Genomic DNA, 18674 nt, shown 5'->3' on the forward strand with positions numbered 1-18674 from the left:
TCTATTCTATTCTACTTTATTCTTATATGTTCTAATCTAGTCTGTTACATTCTGTTCTATTCTATTATGTCATACTACAATATATTATATCTTATACTATTATATGCCACATTCTATTCTATTCTATTCTACTTTATTCTTATATGTTCTAATCTAGTTTGTTACATTCTGTTCTGTTGAATTCTATAATATTATGCTAAATATTTTTTATATCTTATGCTATTATATGCCACATTCTATTCTATTCTATTCTATTCTACTTTATTCTTATATGTTCTAATCTAGTCTGTAACATTCTGTTCTGTTGAATTATATAATATTATACTAAATGTTTTATATCTTATACTATTATATGCCACATTCTATTGTATTCTATTGTATTTCTGTTCTATTATTTTGTTATGTTTTAATCTAGTCTGTTACATTCTGTTCTGTTCTATTATGTCATACTACAATATATTATATCTTATGCTATTATATGCCACATTCTATTCTATTCTATTCTATTCTATTCTATTCTATTCTATTCTGCTACATTCTAGCTCTGTTCTTTTGTGCTGTTGTTCTAAACTCCATTCTATTTATACTGCTGAAGTTTTAAGTCAGTATAACTTCAGTAAAAGTTAGTTATACAATGCTATGCTTCCTGCTATGTATGTAGGTCACTAACAACACTTTTCTGAGGCGATAAATACTACAAATCCAAAAATAAAGGGGGATGGTTAAGGATTAACGGCTGGACTGCATTACCCATAACTCCTCGCGAAGCTCTCAGTGACGTCAGCTCTCACGCTTTGTAGACAGAAGCAAAGTGAATCTGGAGGTCTGTCAGTGCACTGAGACTGCTGGGGACATCCTGCCTCACTCCTTACATGATTTTATTTTATACAAGCAGAACGACTGTTGTCATTTATTTCCGACACTACCCGAGTCAGTCCAGCTGGAGTTTCTTTAGTTGGGCGCGTGTCTGAGAGGGCTCACTAAAAAGTCTAATTAGAGGTAAGCTGTTACCTTCAGTGAATGGAAATTAAAGCACTGTAATGCAATCCGGGCACATTTTTGGTGATGTCTGTGCACATTTTGACATATATTTATTATGCAAACATTTGCAATAATTTTGCAACATGTTTCATTAAACTACATTAACTAGAAATTAACTAAACTAAAATAAATCATAATAATATTAGTCTACGAAATATGCCTAAATACTCTGTGTCTGTATAATATAACCTTCATATGATTCAGATGAAGAAAAAAAAAAGTTTAAAAGAGTTAAATGCTCCTCTTTACTTAAAGTGCCAACTTTAAATTCTTTCTTCTATCGAATATTAAAATATGAATCCCTTATAGGCTAGATAAAATAATCATGCAAAATCCTGTTTCTTTGTGGTGGGATGGTGTGCTTTGGTTGTCAGTGATTGACCAGCAGCGTTGATTGATGGACAGCTGTCGGCAAATTTGTCATGATATTGTGTGATTATCAGCGTTAATATCAGAGGTTTGAATGTAGCTGGACTTTATAAAGAAGCGCTTCGTGTTTCTGAGTGTGTCCGAAGAGGCTCCGGATCTTCATCCGGCTCAATCCTCCTTCAGGCGCGCGAATCTGTGCACTACTGAACCATCTTGACTCTCATTTCTGAGATTACAAAATCAATTTAAACTTGTCAGGCAATGATAGAATTACAAAAACTGTGATATCTTCATATTAGCCATTGTCATCAAAAATAAATAGGCTAAACAAACAGCAGATTCTGGAAAGTTCTTACAACCTTTGAAGGAGAAGTAGAAAAAAAATACTATGAAACAGTAGAAAAATAGCTGTAGTAAAATTGTGTATTTATTGTGTATACAGAAAAGTTGTTTTATATTATTATATACAGAATATAATTCAACAATTTACCTTATTTTACATTACATTACCCAATGTTTTCCTAAAAATAATGAAAAACACAAGCAATATAACAAAAATGCAGTAATAAATTGTTTTGTTCTTTTAATTAAAAAGCTGTTGTAAAAAATCGAACTTTTTCCTTTCACATCACTCTCTCTGAATAATGACAACAGCTTGAACGTTATATTTCCATTTTTTCACTGTTCTGTTGTGAAAATTTCCTCACTTTGCTTCATTGAAAACACTGAAATGAACAGCATTCTGTGATTTTGTGCAAACTCTCACATGCAGAAATGCATAATAAACATTCCAATTAAATTAAGTAACCTGAAACACTCCAAAAATAAAAGAATAATTTGTTAGTTGAACCAAGAATCAATTGCAGTGAATGTACAGTGGCAGTTTCATGTGAGACTCAGTTTGATAAAAAGCACATTTACTCTGTTCTCAAACACACACACACACACACACACACACACACACACACACACACACACACACACACTGTCCCTTCACTCTCTTTGTTCTCCTTCTTCTCTTTTGCACACTCTGTCTCCAGCTCTAGTTGACTCTCTGCTTTTGGATTTTAGGGTGTTTTCTGCTCGTCATTTCATAATCATCAACCCCCTTGTATGTTTAATTCCACACAAAACACTCATCCCTAAACTGTGTCCAAACGAGCTGTCAGAGTCTCTCTGGGACTGACGCCTGCTATACCGGCGCGCTTGAACTGATTGTGTAAGAAGAGCGGACGAATGTAAAACCTTCTAGAAGTGAGTCGCTCTGTTATACAACATTGAGGAAACTGTGTTGTGAAACTAAGAGCTTTTTGGACAAAAAAGTAACTTATGATTTTAGAACTTATGTTTAATGTTTGAACAAATTTTGTTGAACACTTATTGAAAGGATCAATGAGGTTCTGTTCTAAACTCAAGTTTAAAGAATCATTTATTCCAAAACAATAGAAGGAGAAATGTCTTAAATGATTGCGTCCTACTTTAATGTTTAATGTGTTATTTTCACTTTTTTCTACTGATACATGTTTACAAGCTGCTTAATTCTTGTAATTAAACTTAAAACTTGTAATAAAAAATTACTCTTGTAAATAAAGTTAAAACTAAGTCCATAAAATGATGCCATGATGAAACCCATTAAAGGTTCTATCCCTGCATCCCAATGTTCATACTATCCATCTTAAGTAGTATGTGAGATTAGGATAAGTGTGTCCCAAAGCATTGTATGTCGAAAAGTGTATGCCAAAAGTCCCCAGATGGTCTACTATTTCCCGTAGATTTTCAAAGTGTGGATCCGTTAACACTCTGGCTGCGTTTAACTCCACTTTTAGACATACACTCGTGAACTTCCCTAAGCACTTCCCCTCTGGGAATCCCAACCGGTATTTTGAAGTGCGTTCCACTTCGTTAAGTGGGCGAGGGAAGTTCATTTGGACAGACCCTTGACCACTTGATTTTGACAGAGGGAGCGAGTACACGTGTAACATGCAGAGCACTAGGCAGTGTTCGCGGTCGTGTTCAGTATCAAGGAAAAAGATGAAGAAGAAGCTGCTTATCATTTACGTTGTCGGAAAAGCTTCATTTAACGGTGGCAAATAGGCAACGACTTTTGTTGCAGTTCCTATGGAAGTTGAAAATGCTCGCTCTTCTCCGCTTGCTCCGGGGCAATTTTTTGACCTGAGGGAGGGGTTCTAGCAGACCAATCACAGCGCTTCGTTGTTACATTTTTGGAAAGGTGCACATCAGGCTACGGCATAGAATTGAGGCAGAAGTACAAATCAGCCTTAATACTCGTACCTTAAGCTGACTGTTACAGTTTATTGTATTGTAATCATTTTCATTTGTGCAATTTTTATATTTTCTCCAACTTCCCAAGCATACATAAAGGCCTATAGAATGATGTGTAAAAAATAAATTCATAAGGATAAAACTGTAAATAATAAATCAGGTCCATTGCGGATTCCAGTAATCAAGGGCTTAGTGCGTTCCATTTAAACACAATGCAAGGGTTCCACCAGTAGTGGGCGCTCGTGCAATCAGAGCGAACGAGACAAACAAGACTCAAACACAGCCTCTAATGGCTAATATTGCCCACAACCCATTGCGCTTTAGAGGAAGATTCAGCTCAGAACTACAAACATGTTAAAAAACTACAAACATGTTGGATGTGCATGACGGTTAAGTAAAGCGGTTTAGATAAAGGGGACTAATAATCAACATTTAACCTGATGAAATATATTTATTTAATGTTGTCCGTGTTATATTCCATCTGCAACAACAATGTGGACTTTTATGAGGATCCGTTTAGCCATTAACTTTTAAATGCACCATTATGCAAACACATGATAGAGTTCTCCTCATGAATGACCCGCTACTGGCAGATCAGCATGCTGCTTCTTTTCTTAAATTAAATGTGGAGGATTTTTAACTGTGACAAAATGATTGACAGGCCAGTTTACGGTGACAGGATGCACATAACTATGTGACAGTGCGTCCTTTAAAGAGGCAATTTAACATGATAGTATGTCCCAAAAGTGTACATACTTTCAGGGTGTAGTATAAGTAGGCGAATTGTGATGCAGCATATATATGAAGAGCCTGACAGAAGCTTTATTGAAGCTTTTCTTCTAAGAGTGAAGTTTGCATTAGAATCAGAAACACTACAACAACTTTGCATTGTGCATATAAGTTTGAGACAATAAGCCTTTGCAGCATTATCAAAACAGAGAGTTCATTCTCTATTGCACTGCTAAAAGGCTGCGGTTAAACAAACAAACGTCCAACCGTCTCTCTTACACGTATAGATGAAGTGAATTCAGGCGCTGTAAAGCAGCACTCTCGGTCTCAGCATCGGTGTGGAGGTCGTGTGGGTGTGTGTCATAAAGGATCCTTTGTTGTTTGACAGTGAAGTCAGCCTTTGACTGGTGCGTCTGGTCGGGTGGGTCTATCCAGCGAGGGGCTTTCAGACACGGGGTGAATGAAACTCTGTGTTGACGGAGCCACCTTCCCTCTGGAGCAAGAGGAAACACTCACACGGCCAACACCATCACATCTGACCGGCATGATTGCTTTGCTAAAGCAAGAGTCACTGTTAGACTTGCTCATGCTTGGGTTTTTTGTCAATCTCACTTTTAAATAGGCCTGTTTTTTTTTTTTTTTTTTTTTTTACCAATAATAACTATATTTATAGTCGGCATAAAACAGAAGTTGAGCTATCTATTGTGACATCTATCTGAGCGAAAGAACAGATGTGGGGCGGGGCTTGATTTTGTCCATGTGGAGTTGATTGGATAGTTGTGGTTTGCTATTGGTGGATCTCATGTGATTGACAGGTTGATCCCGCCCTCGCACTAGTAAACGTCATCAGAGAAAAGAAGACATGTCGCTGCAAGAGGAAGGGGAAGTTATTTTGATTAAAGATTACAAGGGCATATGAATTTAAAACAACGAGTGATGTGCACGAATAAATCATATATAATAAATATTACAATACTCCATTATAAAACAAGTTTTGATTGCATTGTGACTTTCAGAAGTTTATTTAGCTTAACCGTGCGAGGAAAATAATCATGACCGTTTGAAGACCGCATGAAGACCAAGCAGAAGCCATTGTGAGTGAGCGGGTGTAGTGACAAATTGGGTCCCCCCTGAAATCGGGTCTCTATTAGGACCCCAAGTGATCCCATTTTTGCATAACATACAGATACCGAATTAGCCTGATAGCTTAGTTTATACACGCATTTACACTTACCCTACATATATTCACAATCATCTTTAATGTAATTATGTGTTAAATTAAGTGTTAAATGTCCAAATATTTCATCTATAAGTAAAATTTAATGATGTTCAATTATTCACTTAGGCTATTATTATTATTATTTATTAACAGTTAATCAAGTGTAAGTAATTACATTCTCTTGGTTTTACTATGCACTAATTTGTTTTCTTACGCAATATATAGTAACAAAGACTATAGAATAACACAAGACGCGTCACTTGTGTTGTTTTGAATGGGAGAAAGTGCAACGCGCAATATGCGCAATAAGTCCCGCCTTCAAAATAAGAGCCAGTCGCCGACTGGTAAAGTCATCGCGTCACTGCAGTGGCCGTTAGAAGCTCCGGTTCCTATAGAAACAGTCAGACGCGCGCCTCTGAAATGAGGCACAAAAGACGCGCATTTAGGTCTGCGCATGCGCAATAGCTTGATCCAGCCTAAAAAACATAGTTTTTGTCATGATTCGAGCGTTTAGAAAAAAATGTATAAGACAGTTGTTGTCAGATTTCATTGGTGATTACAAATATGAAATTTAATCAAAAGTTTGACAAACAACTTTGGGGAATTTAATGTTTCCCTATTCAAAGAGATAGGAGCTGCACTTGAATGCCCGAGAGGCGTTTCAAAGATGTGAAAATGACGTCTTAAAAGGACTTTGATAGTAAGCTATGCATATTTTACAATACCATTTGTATATATAGGCTAATAATTAAAGGTGCCCTAGAACATTTTTTTACAAGATGTAATATAAGTCTAAAGTGTCCCCTGAATGTGTCTGTGAAGTTTCAGCTCAAAATACCTCATAGATTTTTTTTAATACATTTTTTTATCTGCCTATTTTGGGGCATCATTAGAAATGTGCCGATTCAGGTTGCGGCCCCTTTAAATCCTCGCGCTCCCCACCCCCGAGCTCGCGACTGCCTTAAACATTGCACAAACAAAGTTCACACAGCTAATATAACCCTCAAAATGGATCTTTACAAAGTGTTCGTCATGCAAACTGCATGCATAAATCGGATCATGTGAGTATAGTATTTATATGGTTGTTTACATTTGATTCTGAATGAGTTTGATAGTGCTCAAATATCGCTAAAAATATCATGTAATCATGGATCGTGTCAGTTATTATTTCTCCATCTGCCATTTTTTGCTATTGTCCTTGCTTGCTTACCTAGTCTGATGATTCAGCTGTGCACATCCAGACGTTCTGCCCTTGTCTAATGCCTTGAACATGGCATATGCAAATATTGGGGGCGTACATATTAATGATCCTGACTGTTACCAAAGACTATAGAATAACACAAGACGTGTCACTCGTATTGTTTTGAATAGAAGAAAGTGTAACGCGCAATATGGCGGAATAAGTCCCGCCTTCTAAATAAGAGCCAATCGCCAACTGGTAAAGTCATCACGTCACTTCAGCGGCCGTTAGAATCACCGGTTTCTATAGAAACAGTCAGACGCGTGCCTCCGAAGAGACGTGCATTTAGGTCTGCGCATGCGCATTAGCTTGATCCAGCCTGAAAAATACAGTTTTTTTGTCATGATTCGAGCGTTTAGAAGCTAAATTTATGAGCCGGTTGTTGTCAGATTTCATTGGTTATTTCAAATATGAAATTTAATCGTAAGGTTGGCGAACAGTTTTGGAGAATTCATTCAATTCAGTTTCCCCATTCAAAGAGATTGCATGATGCCCAGGATGCCCGAGAGGCGTTTCAAAGATGGCCGCCGAGTGAAATGACTTGTCTTAAAGGGACTTTGCTGTTACGTAACAGTCGGTGTTATGTTGAGATTCGCCTGTTCTTCGGAGGTCTTTTAAACAAATGAGATTTACATAAGAAGGAGGAAACAATGGAGTTTGAGACTCACTGTATGTCATTTCCATGTACTGAAATCTTGTTATTCAACTATGCCAAGATAAATTCAATTTTCCATTCTATGGCACCTTTAACTGACGGTTTGTGGAGACCCGATTTCGAGGGACAACATGATTTGTCATGACAACGGTTGTTTAAGAAGTGGGCGGGGTCAAAACTGCTGATTTCAGCCAATCACTTTGGCCGAACGGAGACAACATGCGATAATCCATGAAAGACGTGCACGAAAATAGATGTCCATGATGACTATTGTAAGTTAATGTAAAATAGATAGATGGATATAAACTTTTTATTCATACATGGTTAATTCAATTTTTAGTACTACATATTAAGGTTTAATTACGCTTTAAAAAGTTTCTTAAACGTTCGTAGATATTCAACTCCCACATGAATGTCTCTCTATCATTACTTACTATTACTTTAATAAGTGATAAGGAGATTTTCACCTGGTGGACAATAATATAACACCCTAGCAACCCCCCAGCAACTGCCTAGCTATCTTTATCTTTATCTCTCCAAACGCTACACCGGACCAGAAATCTTCGCCAAACTTGTTCACTCATATATGTGTGTGTGTATTTGGATCCTCAGAATCTGATCATAAATCACAGTTCATCATTAGCAAACATGCATACTTCAAAGAGCACAAGCCCAGAGAGGTGTGTGCCCTACATCAGCCAGTGTATACTGCGTTGCTGTGGAAACACTGCGCTGTGTTGTAGCCGGCTGGCAAGAGTGCAAATGTCTTCTGTATTCTGAGCAAATGTCTGGCATGGATACAGGGACGAGGCCGGGGTGTGACACACATACACACACACACACAGCACATAGCACATACTGCCCTTAGGGCTGACAGTATTTGTCCTTAAGAAACATGTCTAGCTTTGTGTGGTTAAGTTAGTGTGTGTGACAGGCAGGAATGAGGTGAGGAGTTTATTCACACTAAGTCAGAGTCTTTCTGTCAGACAGATGATTAAGTGCTTTGAGCAAGGATCAGATATCTGCACTGTTTGGGAGAGCTCTCTCTGGGTCATTCATACAGACCTACAGGAAAGAGAGCAAGCAGATGAAGGTTTGCACTTTTACACATATAGGTGGCTTGTTGTTAGTTATGCAGTTGCTAAAAAAATGTATTACTCTGTACACACAGCTGTTTGCATTTCTCTGCTAACTTTGTGCTTGTGTTTATGTTTGTTTTATGATTTATACTTTTGTCTGGACCAAGATAAAAAATAAATCTAAAAGTAGTCAGATTATATTACTTAAAATCTGCAATTAATTACGTTAGTAACTACAAATTTTGTCTTGTCCACACAGTGTTGTGTTTACATTTGTTTTTGTTTTTTGTTTGTTTTGTTTGTTTTTTTGATTTTTGACAAATTTGTTCATTTGTCCTTGTGTTTGTAGTTGTTTGTTTGTTGGTCGATTTGTGCATGTGTATGTTTGCTGCTTTACATTTTTGTTCATTTCTTGAACAACGTTTGTTGTTTTGCTGTTTGTTTAGTTATGCTGGTATACTTATTTATGCTTATTTTTGTTTTGTTTGTTTGTTGCTTTGCAATCATTTTTGTAGATTTGTGCTTGTTTTTGGACCAGGCGCAAAGCAATGCCAGGCGCGATGCAAGTGTTTTTTGCTAGTTTCAGCCCGACGCAGTTATCATTTTCACATCCAGCGCCATGTTGTTTAAATAGCAAATACACTCGCGCCCATTTGTTCGCCCATGGGTGTGCTGGTCTGAAAACGAGGTGTGTTCAGGTGCATTGTTGGCGTGTTGCTATTTTGAGTAAACTGAAAACGACTGCGCCATTGACCAACTGAAACCTGGTCTAAAGTCAATGGCGCAATATTTGTTTTGTTGTTTAAAGAGTGTGTTAGTAATATGCGCCTATATGCGGGAGCACAACGCACGTACACTCTGCTTGTTACACTCACAGGGACACGCAGCAGCACACAAACATGCCAAATATTAAAAATCAAAGGATTCCTCTCTGTAGAACCATTCAGTCTTTCCGCTTGCAAATTCCACCATGTAAATAGCGAATCTGCCATGGTGCAAGCGCACATGGCTTTTAAAGGGAATGGGAGATGAGACTGTGATTGGTTTATTGCATGTTACGCCGAAAACACACCCATGACTGATTAAGAGACTAGGGACAACCCTTTTAGACCATGTGCCGGGTGCGCCAACCATTTTTCTCGTCGTTAAACTAGCAAAAGAGGATTCGGACACAGCCTAGTGCAACATAAAGGGCCCAATTTAAGCGCAAGGTCTAAAGCACACGGCGCAGGTGCACTTAGGGCTTGTCCGAATCCTCTTTTGCTAGTTTAACGACATGAAAAATGGTCGCCGCGCCTGGCACATGGTCTAAAAGGGTTGTCCCTAGTCTCTTAATGAGTCATGGGTGTGTTTTGGGCGTAACGTGCAATAAACCAATCAGAGTCTCATCTCCCATTCCCTTTAAAAGGCAGTTGCACTCGCGCCATGGCAGATTCGCTATTTACATGGTGGAATTTGCAAGCGGAAAGACTGAACACTTCTCTAGCGAGGAAATGGTTCTGCTCGTGCGTGAGCAGACAATCTACGGGACAAACCGGATTCCACCAAAGCACTTTTATCTTTATGCACACAATAATAATCTTTTACATTGTAATCTTTTTATTTTTAATATTTGGCATGTTTGTGTTCTGCTGCATGTCCCTGTGTGTGTAACAAGCAGAATGTACACGCGTTGCGCACCCACATAGGCAAATATTACTAACGCACCCTTTAAATAACAAAAATAATTTTGCTGGTCAATGGCGCAGTCGTTTTCAGTTGCCTCAAAATAGCAACACGCCAACAATGTGCCTGAACACACCTCTTTTTCAGACCAGGACGCCCATGAGCAAACAGATGGGTGCGAGTGCATTTGCTATTTAGACAATGTGGCGCAGGATGCGAAAATGATAACTGCATTGGGCTGAAACTTGCGTCGCGCCTGGCGTTGCATTGCACTGGGTGTATGATAGGGCCCAAAGGATGCAAGTTGCAGTTAAAAATCACTGAAGAAGATCCGGACACGCCCTAAGTGCACCTGCGTCTTCAGACCATGTGCCTAAATCGTTCAAATAGGGCCCTTTGTGTGTCTTTGTTGTTTTTATAGCTCATTTAAGTTTGTGGATTTGTAATTGTTGTTTTGTTGTGTTGTTCATGTCGATTTGGAATTGTATTTGTTTGTTGGTTGGTTAGTTTGTGCTGTGTTACATTTTTATGTTTGTTTGTGTGTTTGTTTTCGTTTGTTGCTTTGTAGTTTGTTGAGTTGTGCTGGTGTGTGTGTGTTTGATGTTTGATTAGGAATTGTGTTTGTTTGCTGGTTAATTTGTGCATGTGTACATTTTCATTTATGTTTAATTTTTTGCTTTGCACTTTGCTGCTTAGCACATTTCTTTATGTTTTCTTTGGTTTGGTTTGTTGCATTGCACTTGTGTTTGTTGATTTGTGCTTGTGTGTGTTGCTTTGCATGTTTATTTATGTTTTGTTTGTTTGTTGCTTAGCAATTGTTGAAAAATTGTGCTTGTGTGTGTGTTGGTTTAAACATTTATTTATGGTTGTTTTATAGTTTTGTTTACACTGGTGTTTGTTTGTTTGTTTGTTTTGCCAACCACCTGTTTTATTTGTTACTTGATTTGCGTTTATGATAGAGTTTGTGTTTTGCACTAGCACTGTCATTTGCGGCTGTAAAAGTTGATGTTTTTGAGTCGGAAACAGGGATGTCTGTCGCCTGCTATTTTTATGTTTGTGGTTTTTATCGCGTGCCAGCATCGACTGACTTTTCATGACCGCTTGACCCTGAAGGAGCAAAACAACACTGATGCCAACCCACACTGAGAGGAAGTGAAACCATCTCAGCGATATTTGTGGAAGACCTCCTGCTTCATATTTGAAGACCTCATTATTTGCTTGTGTGCTATTGAACTTTTTTGTTTATATTCTCTTTCTATAATGTTTGCGGATTTTTATTGTTTTTTGCTCTGTTTTGGTGCAGTATAGACTCAATGGCGCCTCCCTACAGGTGGGAATAAGACTAACATTCGAGGCATTAGATTTTGTGCTACTTTAAAAGGCATGTGTTCGGAGAACAAACTAAACTGTGAATCATCAGAGGCATCTGTTGCTTAGTCATTCGTTTAGGGACACAGATTAACATAACCTGCTTTTTTGTGTTTTCGTGTCTTTGCAGATGTTTTCTGGTGAGGCTGTGATGGTGGAGCACTGAGGAAGTTAGATCAAAGATCAAAAGACAAAAAAGCTGAAATATTTCAGAGGAAGTCTTTGAGCGATGTTGGCCCCCGAGCAGGAGCTGCTGAGCTCTTCTAAACCCATCAAATACGGAGAGCTCATCATCCTCGGGTAAGGCTTGCATTTTTGCTTAAAGTAAATGCTACTAATGCAAGATGGTGGACCAACGTTTTTTGTTTTCTACACAGCTACAACGGCTCCCTACCGAACGGAGACCGGGGCAGGAGGAGAAGTCGTTTTGCTCTGTTTAAGAGACCCAAAGCCAATGGAGTCAAACCTAGCACCGTCCACAGCACATGCAGTCCACAGACCGCCAAGGTACACGCCCATTTTCCCGATAATCATTTTTATATGTCTTTAAAACTTTATTGCTCATTTATATGTGTCACATTGGATTTTTAAGGGCTTCTGCACAAGCCGAGTGTTTAAATGTGAGCTGTTTTCCTTATCACTCTTCACTTTTACATGTGCATCTAAAGCATGTTGCATTTAATTCATGTAGCATGCAACATATTTATTTTATCCTCATGCTTCACTGTCATCTGTTGCTCCTGCATGTTGTGAATCTGATCAGTGAGCTGTATCCTGGCTTCACTGATGTAAATGAAATGAACTAACCAAAGGGTTTTGGTGTTTCTGCAGGCCATCAGCAACAAAGGTCAGCACAGTGTGTCGTACACGCTGTCCCGGGCGCAGACGGTAGTGGTGGAGTACACTCACGACAGCACCACTGACATGTTTCAGGTTCGTTTTCTGGGTGGATTTGTGCCGTCACCTGATTTGCATCCGTTAAACTAGTGAAAGTTGCTCATATCTGTCATTGATATTTTGCTCCGTGTGTGATTTCCCCTTCATCAATGCACTAACCCTATAAAAACGTCTTTCTTTTGCAGATCGGCCGGTCCACTGAAAGCCCCATTGATTTTGTGGTGATGGACATGGCACCTGGTTGTCACGGTAACAGCGACACGCTGTCGTCTCAGAGCACCATATCTCGATTCGCGTGTCGGATCGTGTGTCAGCGAGCCCCGCCCTACACTGCGCGCATCTACGCCGCCGGCTTCGATTCGTCCAAAAGCATCTTCCTGGGGGTGGGTCAAACACACTCTCTCCTCTCTAACAGTCTTTCACACTCATCCATCCATCCATCCATCCGTTCCACGATGCATTCATGTGTTCTCCTATCACTGATCCTGGAGAGGCTGAAAATTAACAAGTGAGTGAGTGAACAATTCATGAAGTGAATGATCAACACTACCGTTCATTAGTTTGGGTCAAATTCAAACTCCAAACTTTTGAACAGTAGTCTGTGTGAGTGAATGAATGAATCAGTAAATAAAGTGAGCAAATGAATGAATCAGTGAATGACGTGAGCAAATGTATGAATCAGTGAATGAAGCGAGTGAATGAATGAATCAGAGAATGAAGTGAGCGAATGAATGAATGAATCAGTGAATGACGTGAGCGAATGCATGAATCAGTGAATGAAGCGAATGAATGACGTGAGCGAATGCATGAATCAGTGAATGAAGGAGCGAATTAATGAATCAATGAATGAAGTGAGTGAATATATGAATCAGTGAATGAAGTGAGCGAATGAATGCATCAGTGAATAAAGTGAAGAATGAAACAGTGAATTAAGTGAGCGAATTAATGAATCAGTAAATGAAGTGAGTGAATGAATCAGAAAATGAAGTTGGTGAATGAATGAATCAATGGATGAACTGAGCGAATGAATCAGAGAATGAAGTGAGCGAACGACAGAGTCAGAGAATGAAGTGGGCGAATTAATAAATCAGTTAATGAAGTAAACGAATGAATTAGAGAATGAATTGAGCAAATGAATGAATCAGTGAATGAAGTGAGGTAATTAATGAATCAATTAATAAAAAAATGAAGTGAGCGAAATGAAGTGAGCGAACGTCTGAATCAGAGAATGAAGTGGGTGAATGAATGAAACAATGGATGAAGTGAACGAATGAATCAGAGAATGAAGTGGTCGAATGAATAAATTAGTGAATTAAGTGAGTGAATGAATGAATCAGTGAATAAACTGACATAATGAATGAATCAGTAAATGGAGTGACCATCTGAATCAGAGAATGAAGTTGGTGAATGAATGAATCAATGGATGAAGTGAGCGAATGAATCAGAGAATGAAGTGAGCGAACGACAGAGTCAGAGAATGAAGTGGGCGAATGAATGAATCAGTTAATGAAGTACACAAATGAATGAATCAGAGAATGAATTGAGCAAATGAATGAATCAGTGAATGAAGTGAGGTAATTAATAAATCAATGAATAAAGTGACTGAATAAACAAATCAGTAAATGAAGTGAGCAAATGAATGAATCAGTGAATGAAGCGAGTGAATGAATGAATCAGTGAATGAAGTGAGCAAATGAATGAATCAGTGAATGAAGCGAGTGAATGAATGAATCAGTGAATGAAGTGAGCAAATGAATGAATCAGTAAATGAAGTGAGCAAATGAATGAATCAGTGAATGAAGCAAGTGAATGAAGTAAGTGAATCAGTGAATGAAGTGAGCAAATGAATGAATCAGTAAATGAAGTGAGCAAATGACTGAATCAGTGAATGAAGCAAGTGAATGAAGTAAGTGAATCAGTGAATGAAGTGAGTGAATGAATGAATCAATAAATGAAGTGACTGAATGAATGAACCTGTTTTTCCTCTGTCCTCAGGAGAAAGCGGCGAAATGGTGGTGCGCTGACAGCCAGATGGACGGACTGACCACGAACGGGGTGCTGGTGATGCGACCGCGACACGGCTTCACCTGCGAGTCCAAACCGGGCGCCTGGAGAGAGATCTCGGTCTGTGGAAACGTCTTCACGCTGAGAGAGACGCGGTCAGCTCAGAAATCCGGCAAACTGGTGAGAGTTTCTCAAATGTAACCAGACATTAATTAATAGACTTTCTCATTAAACTCACAACCAAAGTGAGGGCAGAGAATCACTGAGGCATACTCCAAAAGCAGGTCAAAACTTCACCATAGCGACATTTTGGTGATGCACAGATAAACAGTAGGGTAAGATTTCCTTGTTGTGTTACTCAAACATCCAGCTAACATCACCATGACAACAAAATTCCCACCGTCCTTATCTGGAATCTCACACACACACACACACACACACACCAGAAGTGTTATGCAGTTTTGCAGTGTGAATAAATTTGTATATTTCTATCTTTTCAATCAGTGATCGCCCACAGAGACTAAATGAGCACAAAGCTTGTGTCGTGTCCTGTATGTTTGTGTTTGTGCGCTGTTGTGCGTGATATGACTCCCGTCCAACTGGAAAGTTTGTTGTGTTGTTAAATCTGGTCTCCATGGTGTCAGAAGTCCTGTCCGTAACCTCACCATGCAGCTTTTTTTCTGGATGCACAGTGTGTGAGAATGAGACGTTATGAAATGGCAGTCGGTGGTAAACAACTGCAATCCTGAAAATCTCTTAGTTCCTCTATTTCTCAGTATCTGTTGGGCACAGTGTTAAAGCTCATGATGGGTTTTGTTGGAAGTTGAATCTCAAAAACAAATGATTAATTCACCCAAAAATCAAAGAAAGAAATACAACTTTATGTTTTACTTAAATGGCACGAAAATGGCATGTTTTAAGTATTTTTTTTGTGCATTGTGGCATCTATCTACTAAAAACTGTTTTTGTGAGCTCTCCTTGTCATGTTAAGTATACTTTTGTGCTGTGAATTGTGGAAATGCAGTATTTGCACCTGTGTAAACTCATCTGTATATACGTGGTAGGCGTGTTTTGTGTGTCTGTGTCTGGATTTGTGTGGCCGGGCTGAGACGGCAGACCCGAGGTGACGCTGGGAGGTTTCTCTGGTTATTTTGTGCTCTCTAAATAGTGGATGTGGTTTGGATTTGTTCCATTATGACTCTGTATGGGCTCACTGTATGTTTTCTGACTCACTGCAGACCTGAGCGATCATGTTTGAAGAGCATGTGGATTAATGCGTGAATAAGAGCGTCATCTAGTGGGCGGTTTGAGTCATTGCAGATTGACCTTTTCTTAACTCCTCTGAAAGAAACCATTCGATTAGGCAGGCACATAAATCTGTGATATCTGACCATTTTATCATTATTCTGATTAGATTTTTAACAAAAGTGTCTATTTTCCCATGTGTCAGTTCCAAATGCCATCTTCGTCAATGGATAATAAGCACCTGAAAATATAAAATATATGGCAAATTAATATAGATGAATATAGTTACAAAAATGTTTATTAAATTATAATTATATATATAATTATATAAATATTTAATATAGTATAATATATTTGATGAATTATATATTTTTTATTAAATATTTTTAATTATAGATTTTTTATATTTTATATATTATATTATTCTGTGTGTGTGTATATATATATATATATATATATATATATATATATATATATTTTTTTTATTTTTTTTAATTGAATATTTCTATTTTGTGTGTATATATATATATATATATATATATATTTTTTTTTTTTTAATTGAATATTTCTATTTTGTGTGTGTATATATATATATATATATATATATATATTTTTTTTTTTTTTTTAATTGAATATTTCTATTTTGTGTGTATATATATATATATATATATATATATATATATACACACACACACACAATTTTTTTTATATATAAAAGTATAAAATATATGAAATATAAATTATTTAAAACATGGGCACTTTCCTAAACACCTTAAAAGATTCTCCAGCTATACCTTTATTTTTCCATGAGTTTCCAGGAGTTTAACACCTAATGTTCGATGATTGTTCAAATCAACATGTATAAGCAAATTTTAAAGTTCTATTTCTTTCTCTGTCTCTAGGTTGAAAACGAGTCTCAGGAGTTGACGGACGGCACGTTAATCGATCTGTGCGGTGCGACTCTCCTGTGGCGTTCGGCAGAAGGCCTGTCCCGCACGCCCACCCTCAAACACCTGGAGGTGCTGCGGCGGGAGCTGAACGCGGCGCGGCCGCAGTGTCCTGTGGGCCTCCGAACGCTGGCCTTCCCCAGCTTAGACCGCTCCTTCAGAGGCACGGCCCACGAAGACCAGCCCTGGGCCTACCTGCACTGCGGACACGTGCACGGATACCACGCCTGGAGGGGGCGCCGCAGGGTCACGAAAGAGGGCTCGACCGAGGAGGAGGACGACGAGTCCGAGGCGAAAGAGGAGACGGAGCAGGAGCCGCTGAGGGAGGGCGAGAGAGAGTGTCCGCTGTGCCGTACACGCGGTTTGTACGTGCCGCTCAAGCTGGGCCGTGAGTCGGGCTTATATCTGGACGGCGCGCCTCCGACGCACGCCTTCAACCCCTGCGGACACGTGTGTTCGGAACGGACGGCAGCGTTCTGGAGCAAACTGCTGCTGCCGCACGGATCTCACGGCTTTTATCCCGCCTGTCCGTTCTGCATGAGGCCACTCGCTCGCGAGTCCAAGGTCGTGAGACTGATCTTTCAGGGGCCGCTGGACTGAGTGTGTGTGCGTGTGTATTTAAGACTCTTTCGTGCCAAACTGCCAACACATATTCAGCTCTCTGATTTTCCCACAAGCCATCTGTTCTCTGCACTGCCAGCTGTCTGACCGGACGGAGCGAAGCCCGTCGTACATTCAGTAGTTTTCTGTTGAAAGTCACTGTGCTTGAGCTGCAAAAACTAATATTAAAGTCATCATGAAATCAAAATCAATAATTTTTTTATAAAAAATCACAGTATTTATTCTGAATGATTTTTCTTTGCACATCATCTTAGAGAAGAGATGTTGCCCCTCCCTCTTGCAGCGATATCTCTTCTCTGATGATGTGTTTATTGGTGTGAGGGTGGGGCAACCTGTCAATCACATGAGCTCCACCAATAGCAAACCACAACCATCCAATCAATTCCCTGTGTAAAAATCAAGCCCCGCCCTATATTTGTTCTTGTTTGTGAATATGTTTCACTTGAATATACATCACAATAGAGAAGAAAAGACTAGCTCAAGTTCAGTTTTATGACCTTAACATTCTTTACCTGTTATGAATCTGTATGAATACACTTCAGTGGGTGTGTAAACCTGTTTTCTCAATTGTTTTCCTTTCATTTGTGCTTGTTGTTTCAAAATGCAACAGATTATCACCTCGAAAAATGCCAATGATTTTCATCATCGAGTTTGAAATGAGGTTATGTAATGTTATAATGTATATATACATATATATTAAAACTGTGTTGCTGTTGCATTTTCTCAGAAATGTTTTTGTATCATTCTTAAAGAATAAAGGTAATAGCTCATATTTCAATAAAGAGCACTTTTCCACCTGTATTTAACATTTTAAAGGATGTTCACTTTCAAATTAAATTTTCCTGATAATTTACTCACCCCCATGTCATCCAAGATGTTCATGTCTTTCTTTCTTCAGTCGAAAAGAAATTAAGGTTTTTGATGAAAACATTCCAGGATTTTTCTCCTTATAGTGGACTTCAATGGCCTCCAAATGGTTGAAGGTCAAAATTAGTTTCAGTGCAGCTTCAAAGGGCTTTAAATGATACCAGATGAGGAATAAGGGTCTTATCTAGAGAAATGATCGGCCATTTTCGAGAAAAATAATTCTAATAAAGAAGAGAGCTAGTTGAAGATGAGCATTTATGGTTAAAAAGTATATACATTTTTTTTTATTTATTTATTTTCAAAAATGACAGATGGTTTCTCTAGATAAGACCCTTATTCCTTGTCTGGGATCATGTAAAACGCTTTGAAGCTGCACTGAAACTGTAATTTTGACCTTCAACCGTTTGGGCTCCATTGAAGTCCACTATATGGAGAAAAATCCTGG

The 18674-nt window shown here is 38.6% G+C and overlaps 1 protein-coding gene across 5 annotated transcripts in view; it reads left to right on the top strand.

Moving 5' to 3' along the window:
- The window catches only part of peli1a (pellino E3 ubiquitin protein ligase 1a), a 19536-nt gene extending 1444 nt beyond the window's left edge, over window positions 1-18092 (top strand). For 2 of the 5 annotated variants that reach the window (XM_048195928.1, XM_048195932.1), the window contains exons 2-7: window positions 11779-11948; window positions 12026-12155; window positions 12480-12581; window positions 12731-12928; window positions 14541-14729; window positions 16697-18092. In XM_048195928.1, coding sequence (XP_048051885.1) covers window positions 11878-11948; window positions 12026-12155; window positions 12480-12581; window positions 12731-12928; window positions 14541-14729; window positions 16697-17341 — 1335 coding nt within the window. In that variant the 5' untranslated portion in view covers window positions 11779-11877 and the 3' untranslated portion in view covers window positions 17342-18092. Of the gene's footprint in view, window positions 1-546; window positions 1000-7572; window positions 8630-11129; window positions 11611-11778; window positions 11949-12025; window positions 12156-12479; window positions 12582-12730; window positions 12929-14540; window positions 14730-16696 lie in introns of those variants that run through there. The other 3 variants (XM_048195930.1, XM_048195933.1, XM_048195931.1) reach the window with 3 other exon arrangements.
- The last annotated feature ends 582 nt before the right edge of the window (window positions 18093-18674 follow it).

This window comes from Megalobrama amblycephala, linkage group LG7 (assembly GCF_018812025.1).
Source record: "Megalobrama amblycephala isolate DHTTF-2021 linkage group LG7, ASM1881202v1, whole genome shotgun sequence".
In the NCBI taxonomy this organism is placed as follows: domain Eukaryota; kingdom Metazoa; phylum Chordata; class Actinopteri; order Cypriniformes; family Xenocyprididae; genus Megalobrama; species Megalobrama amblycephala.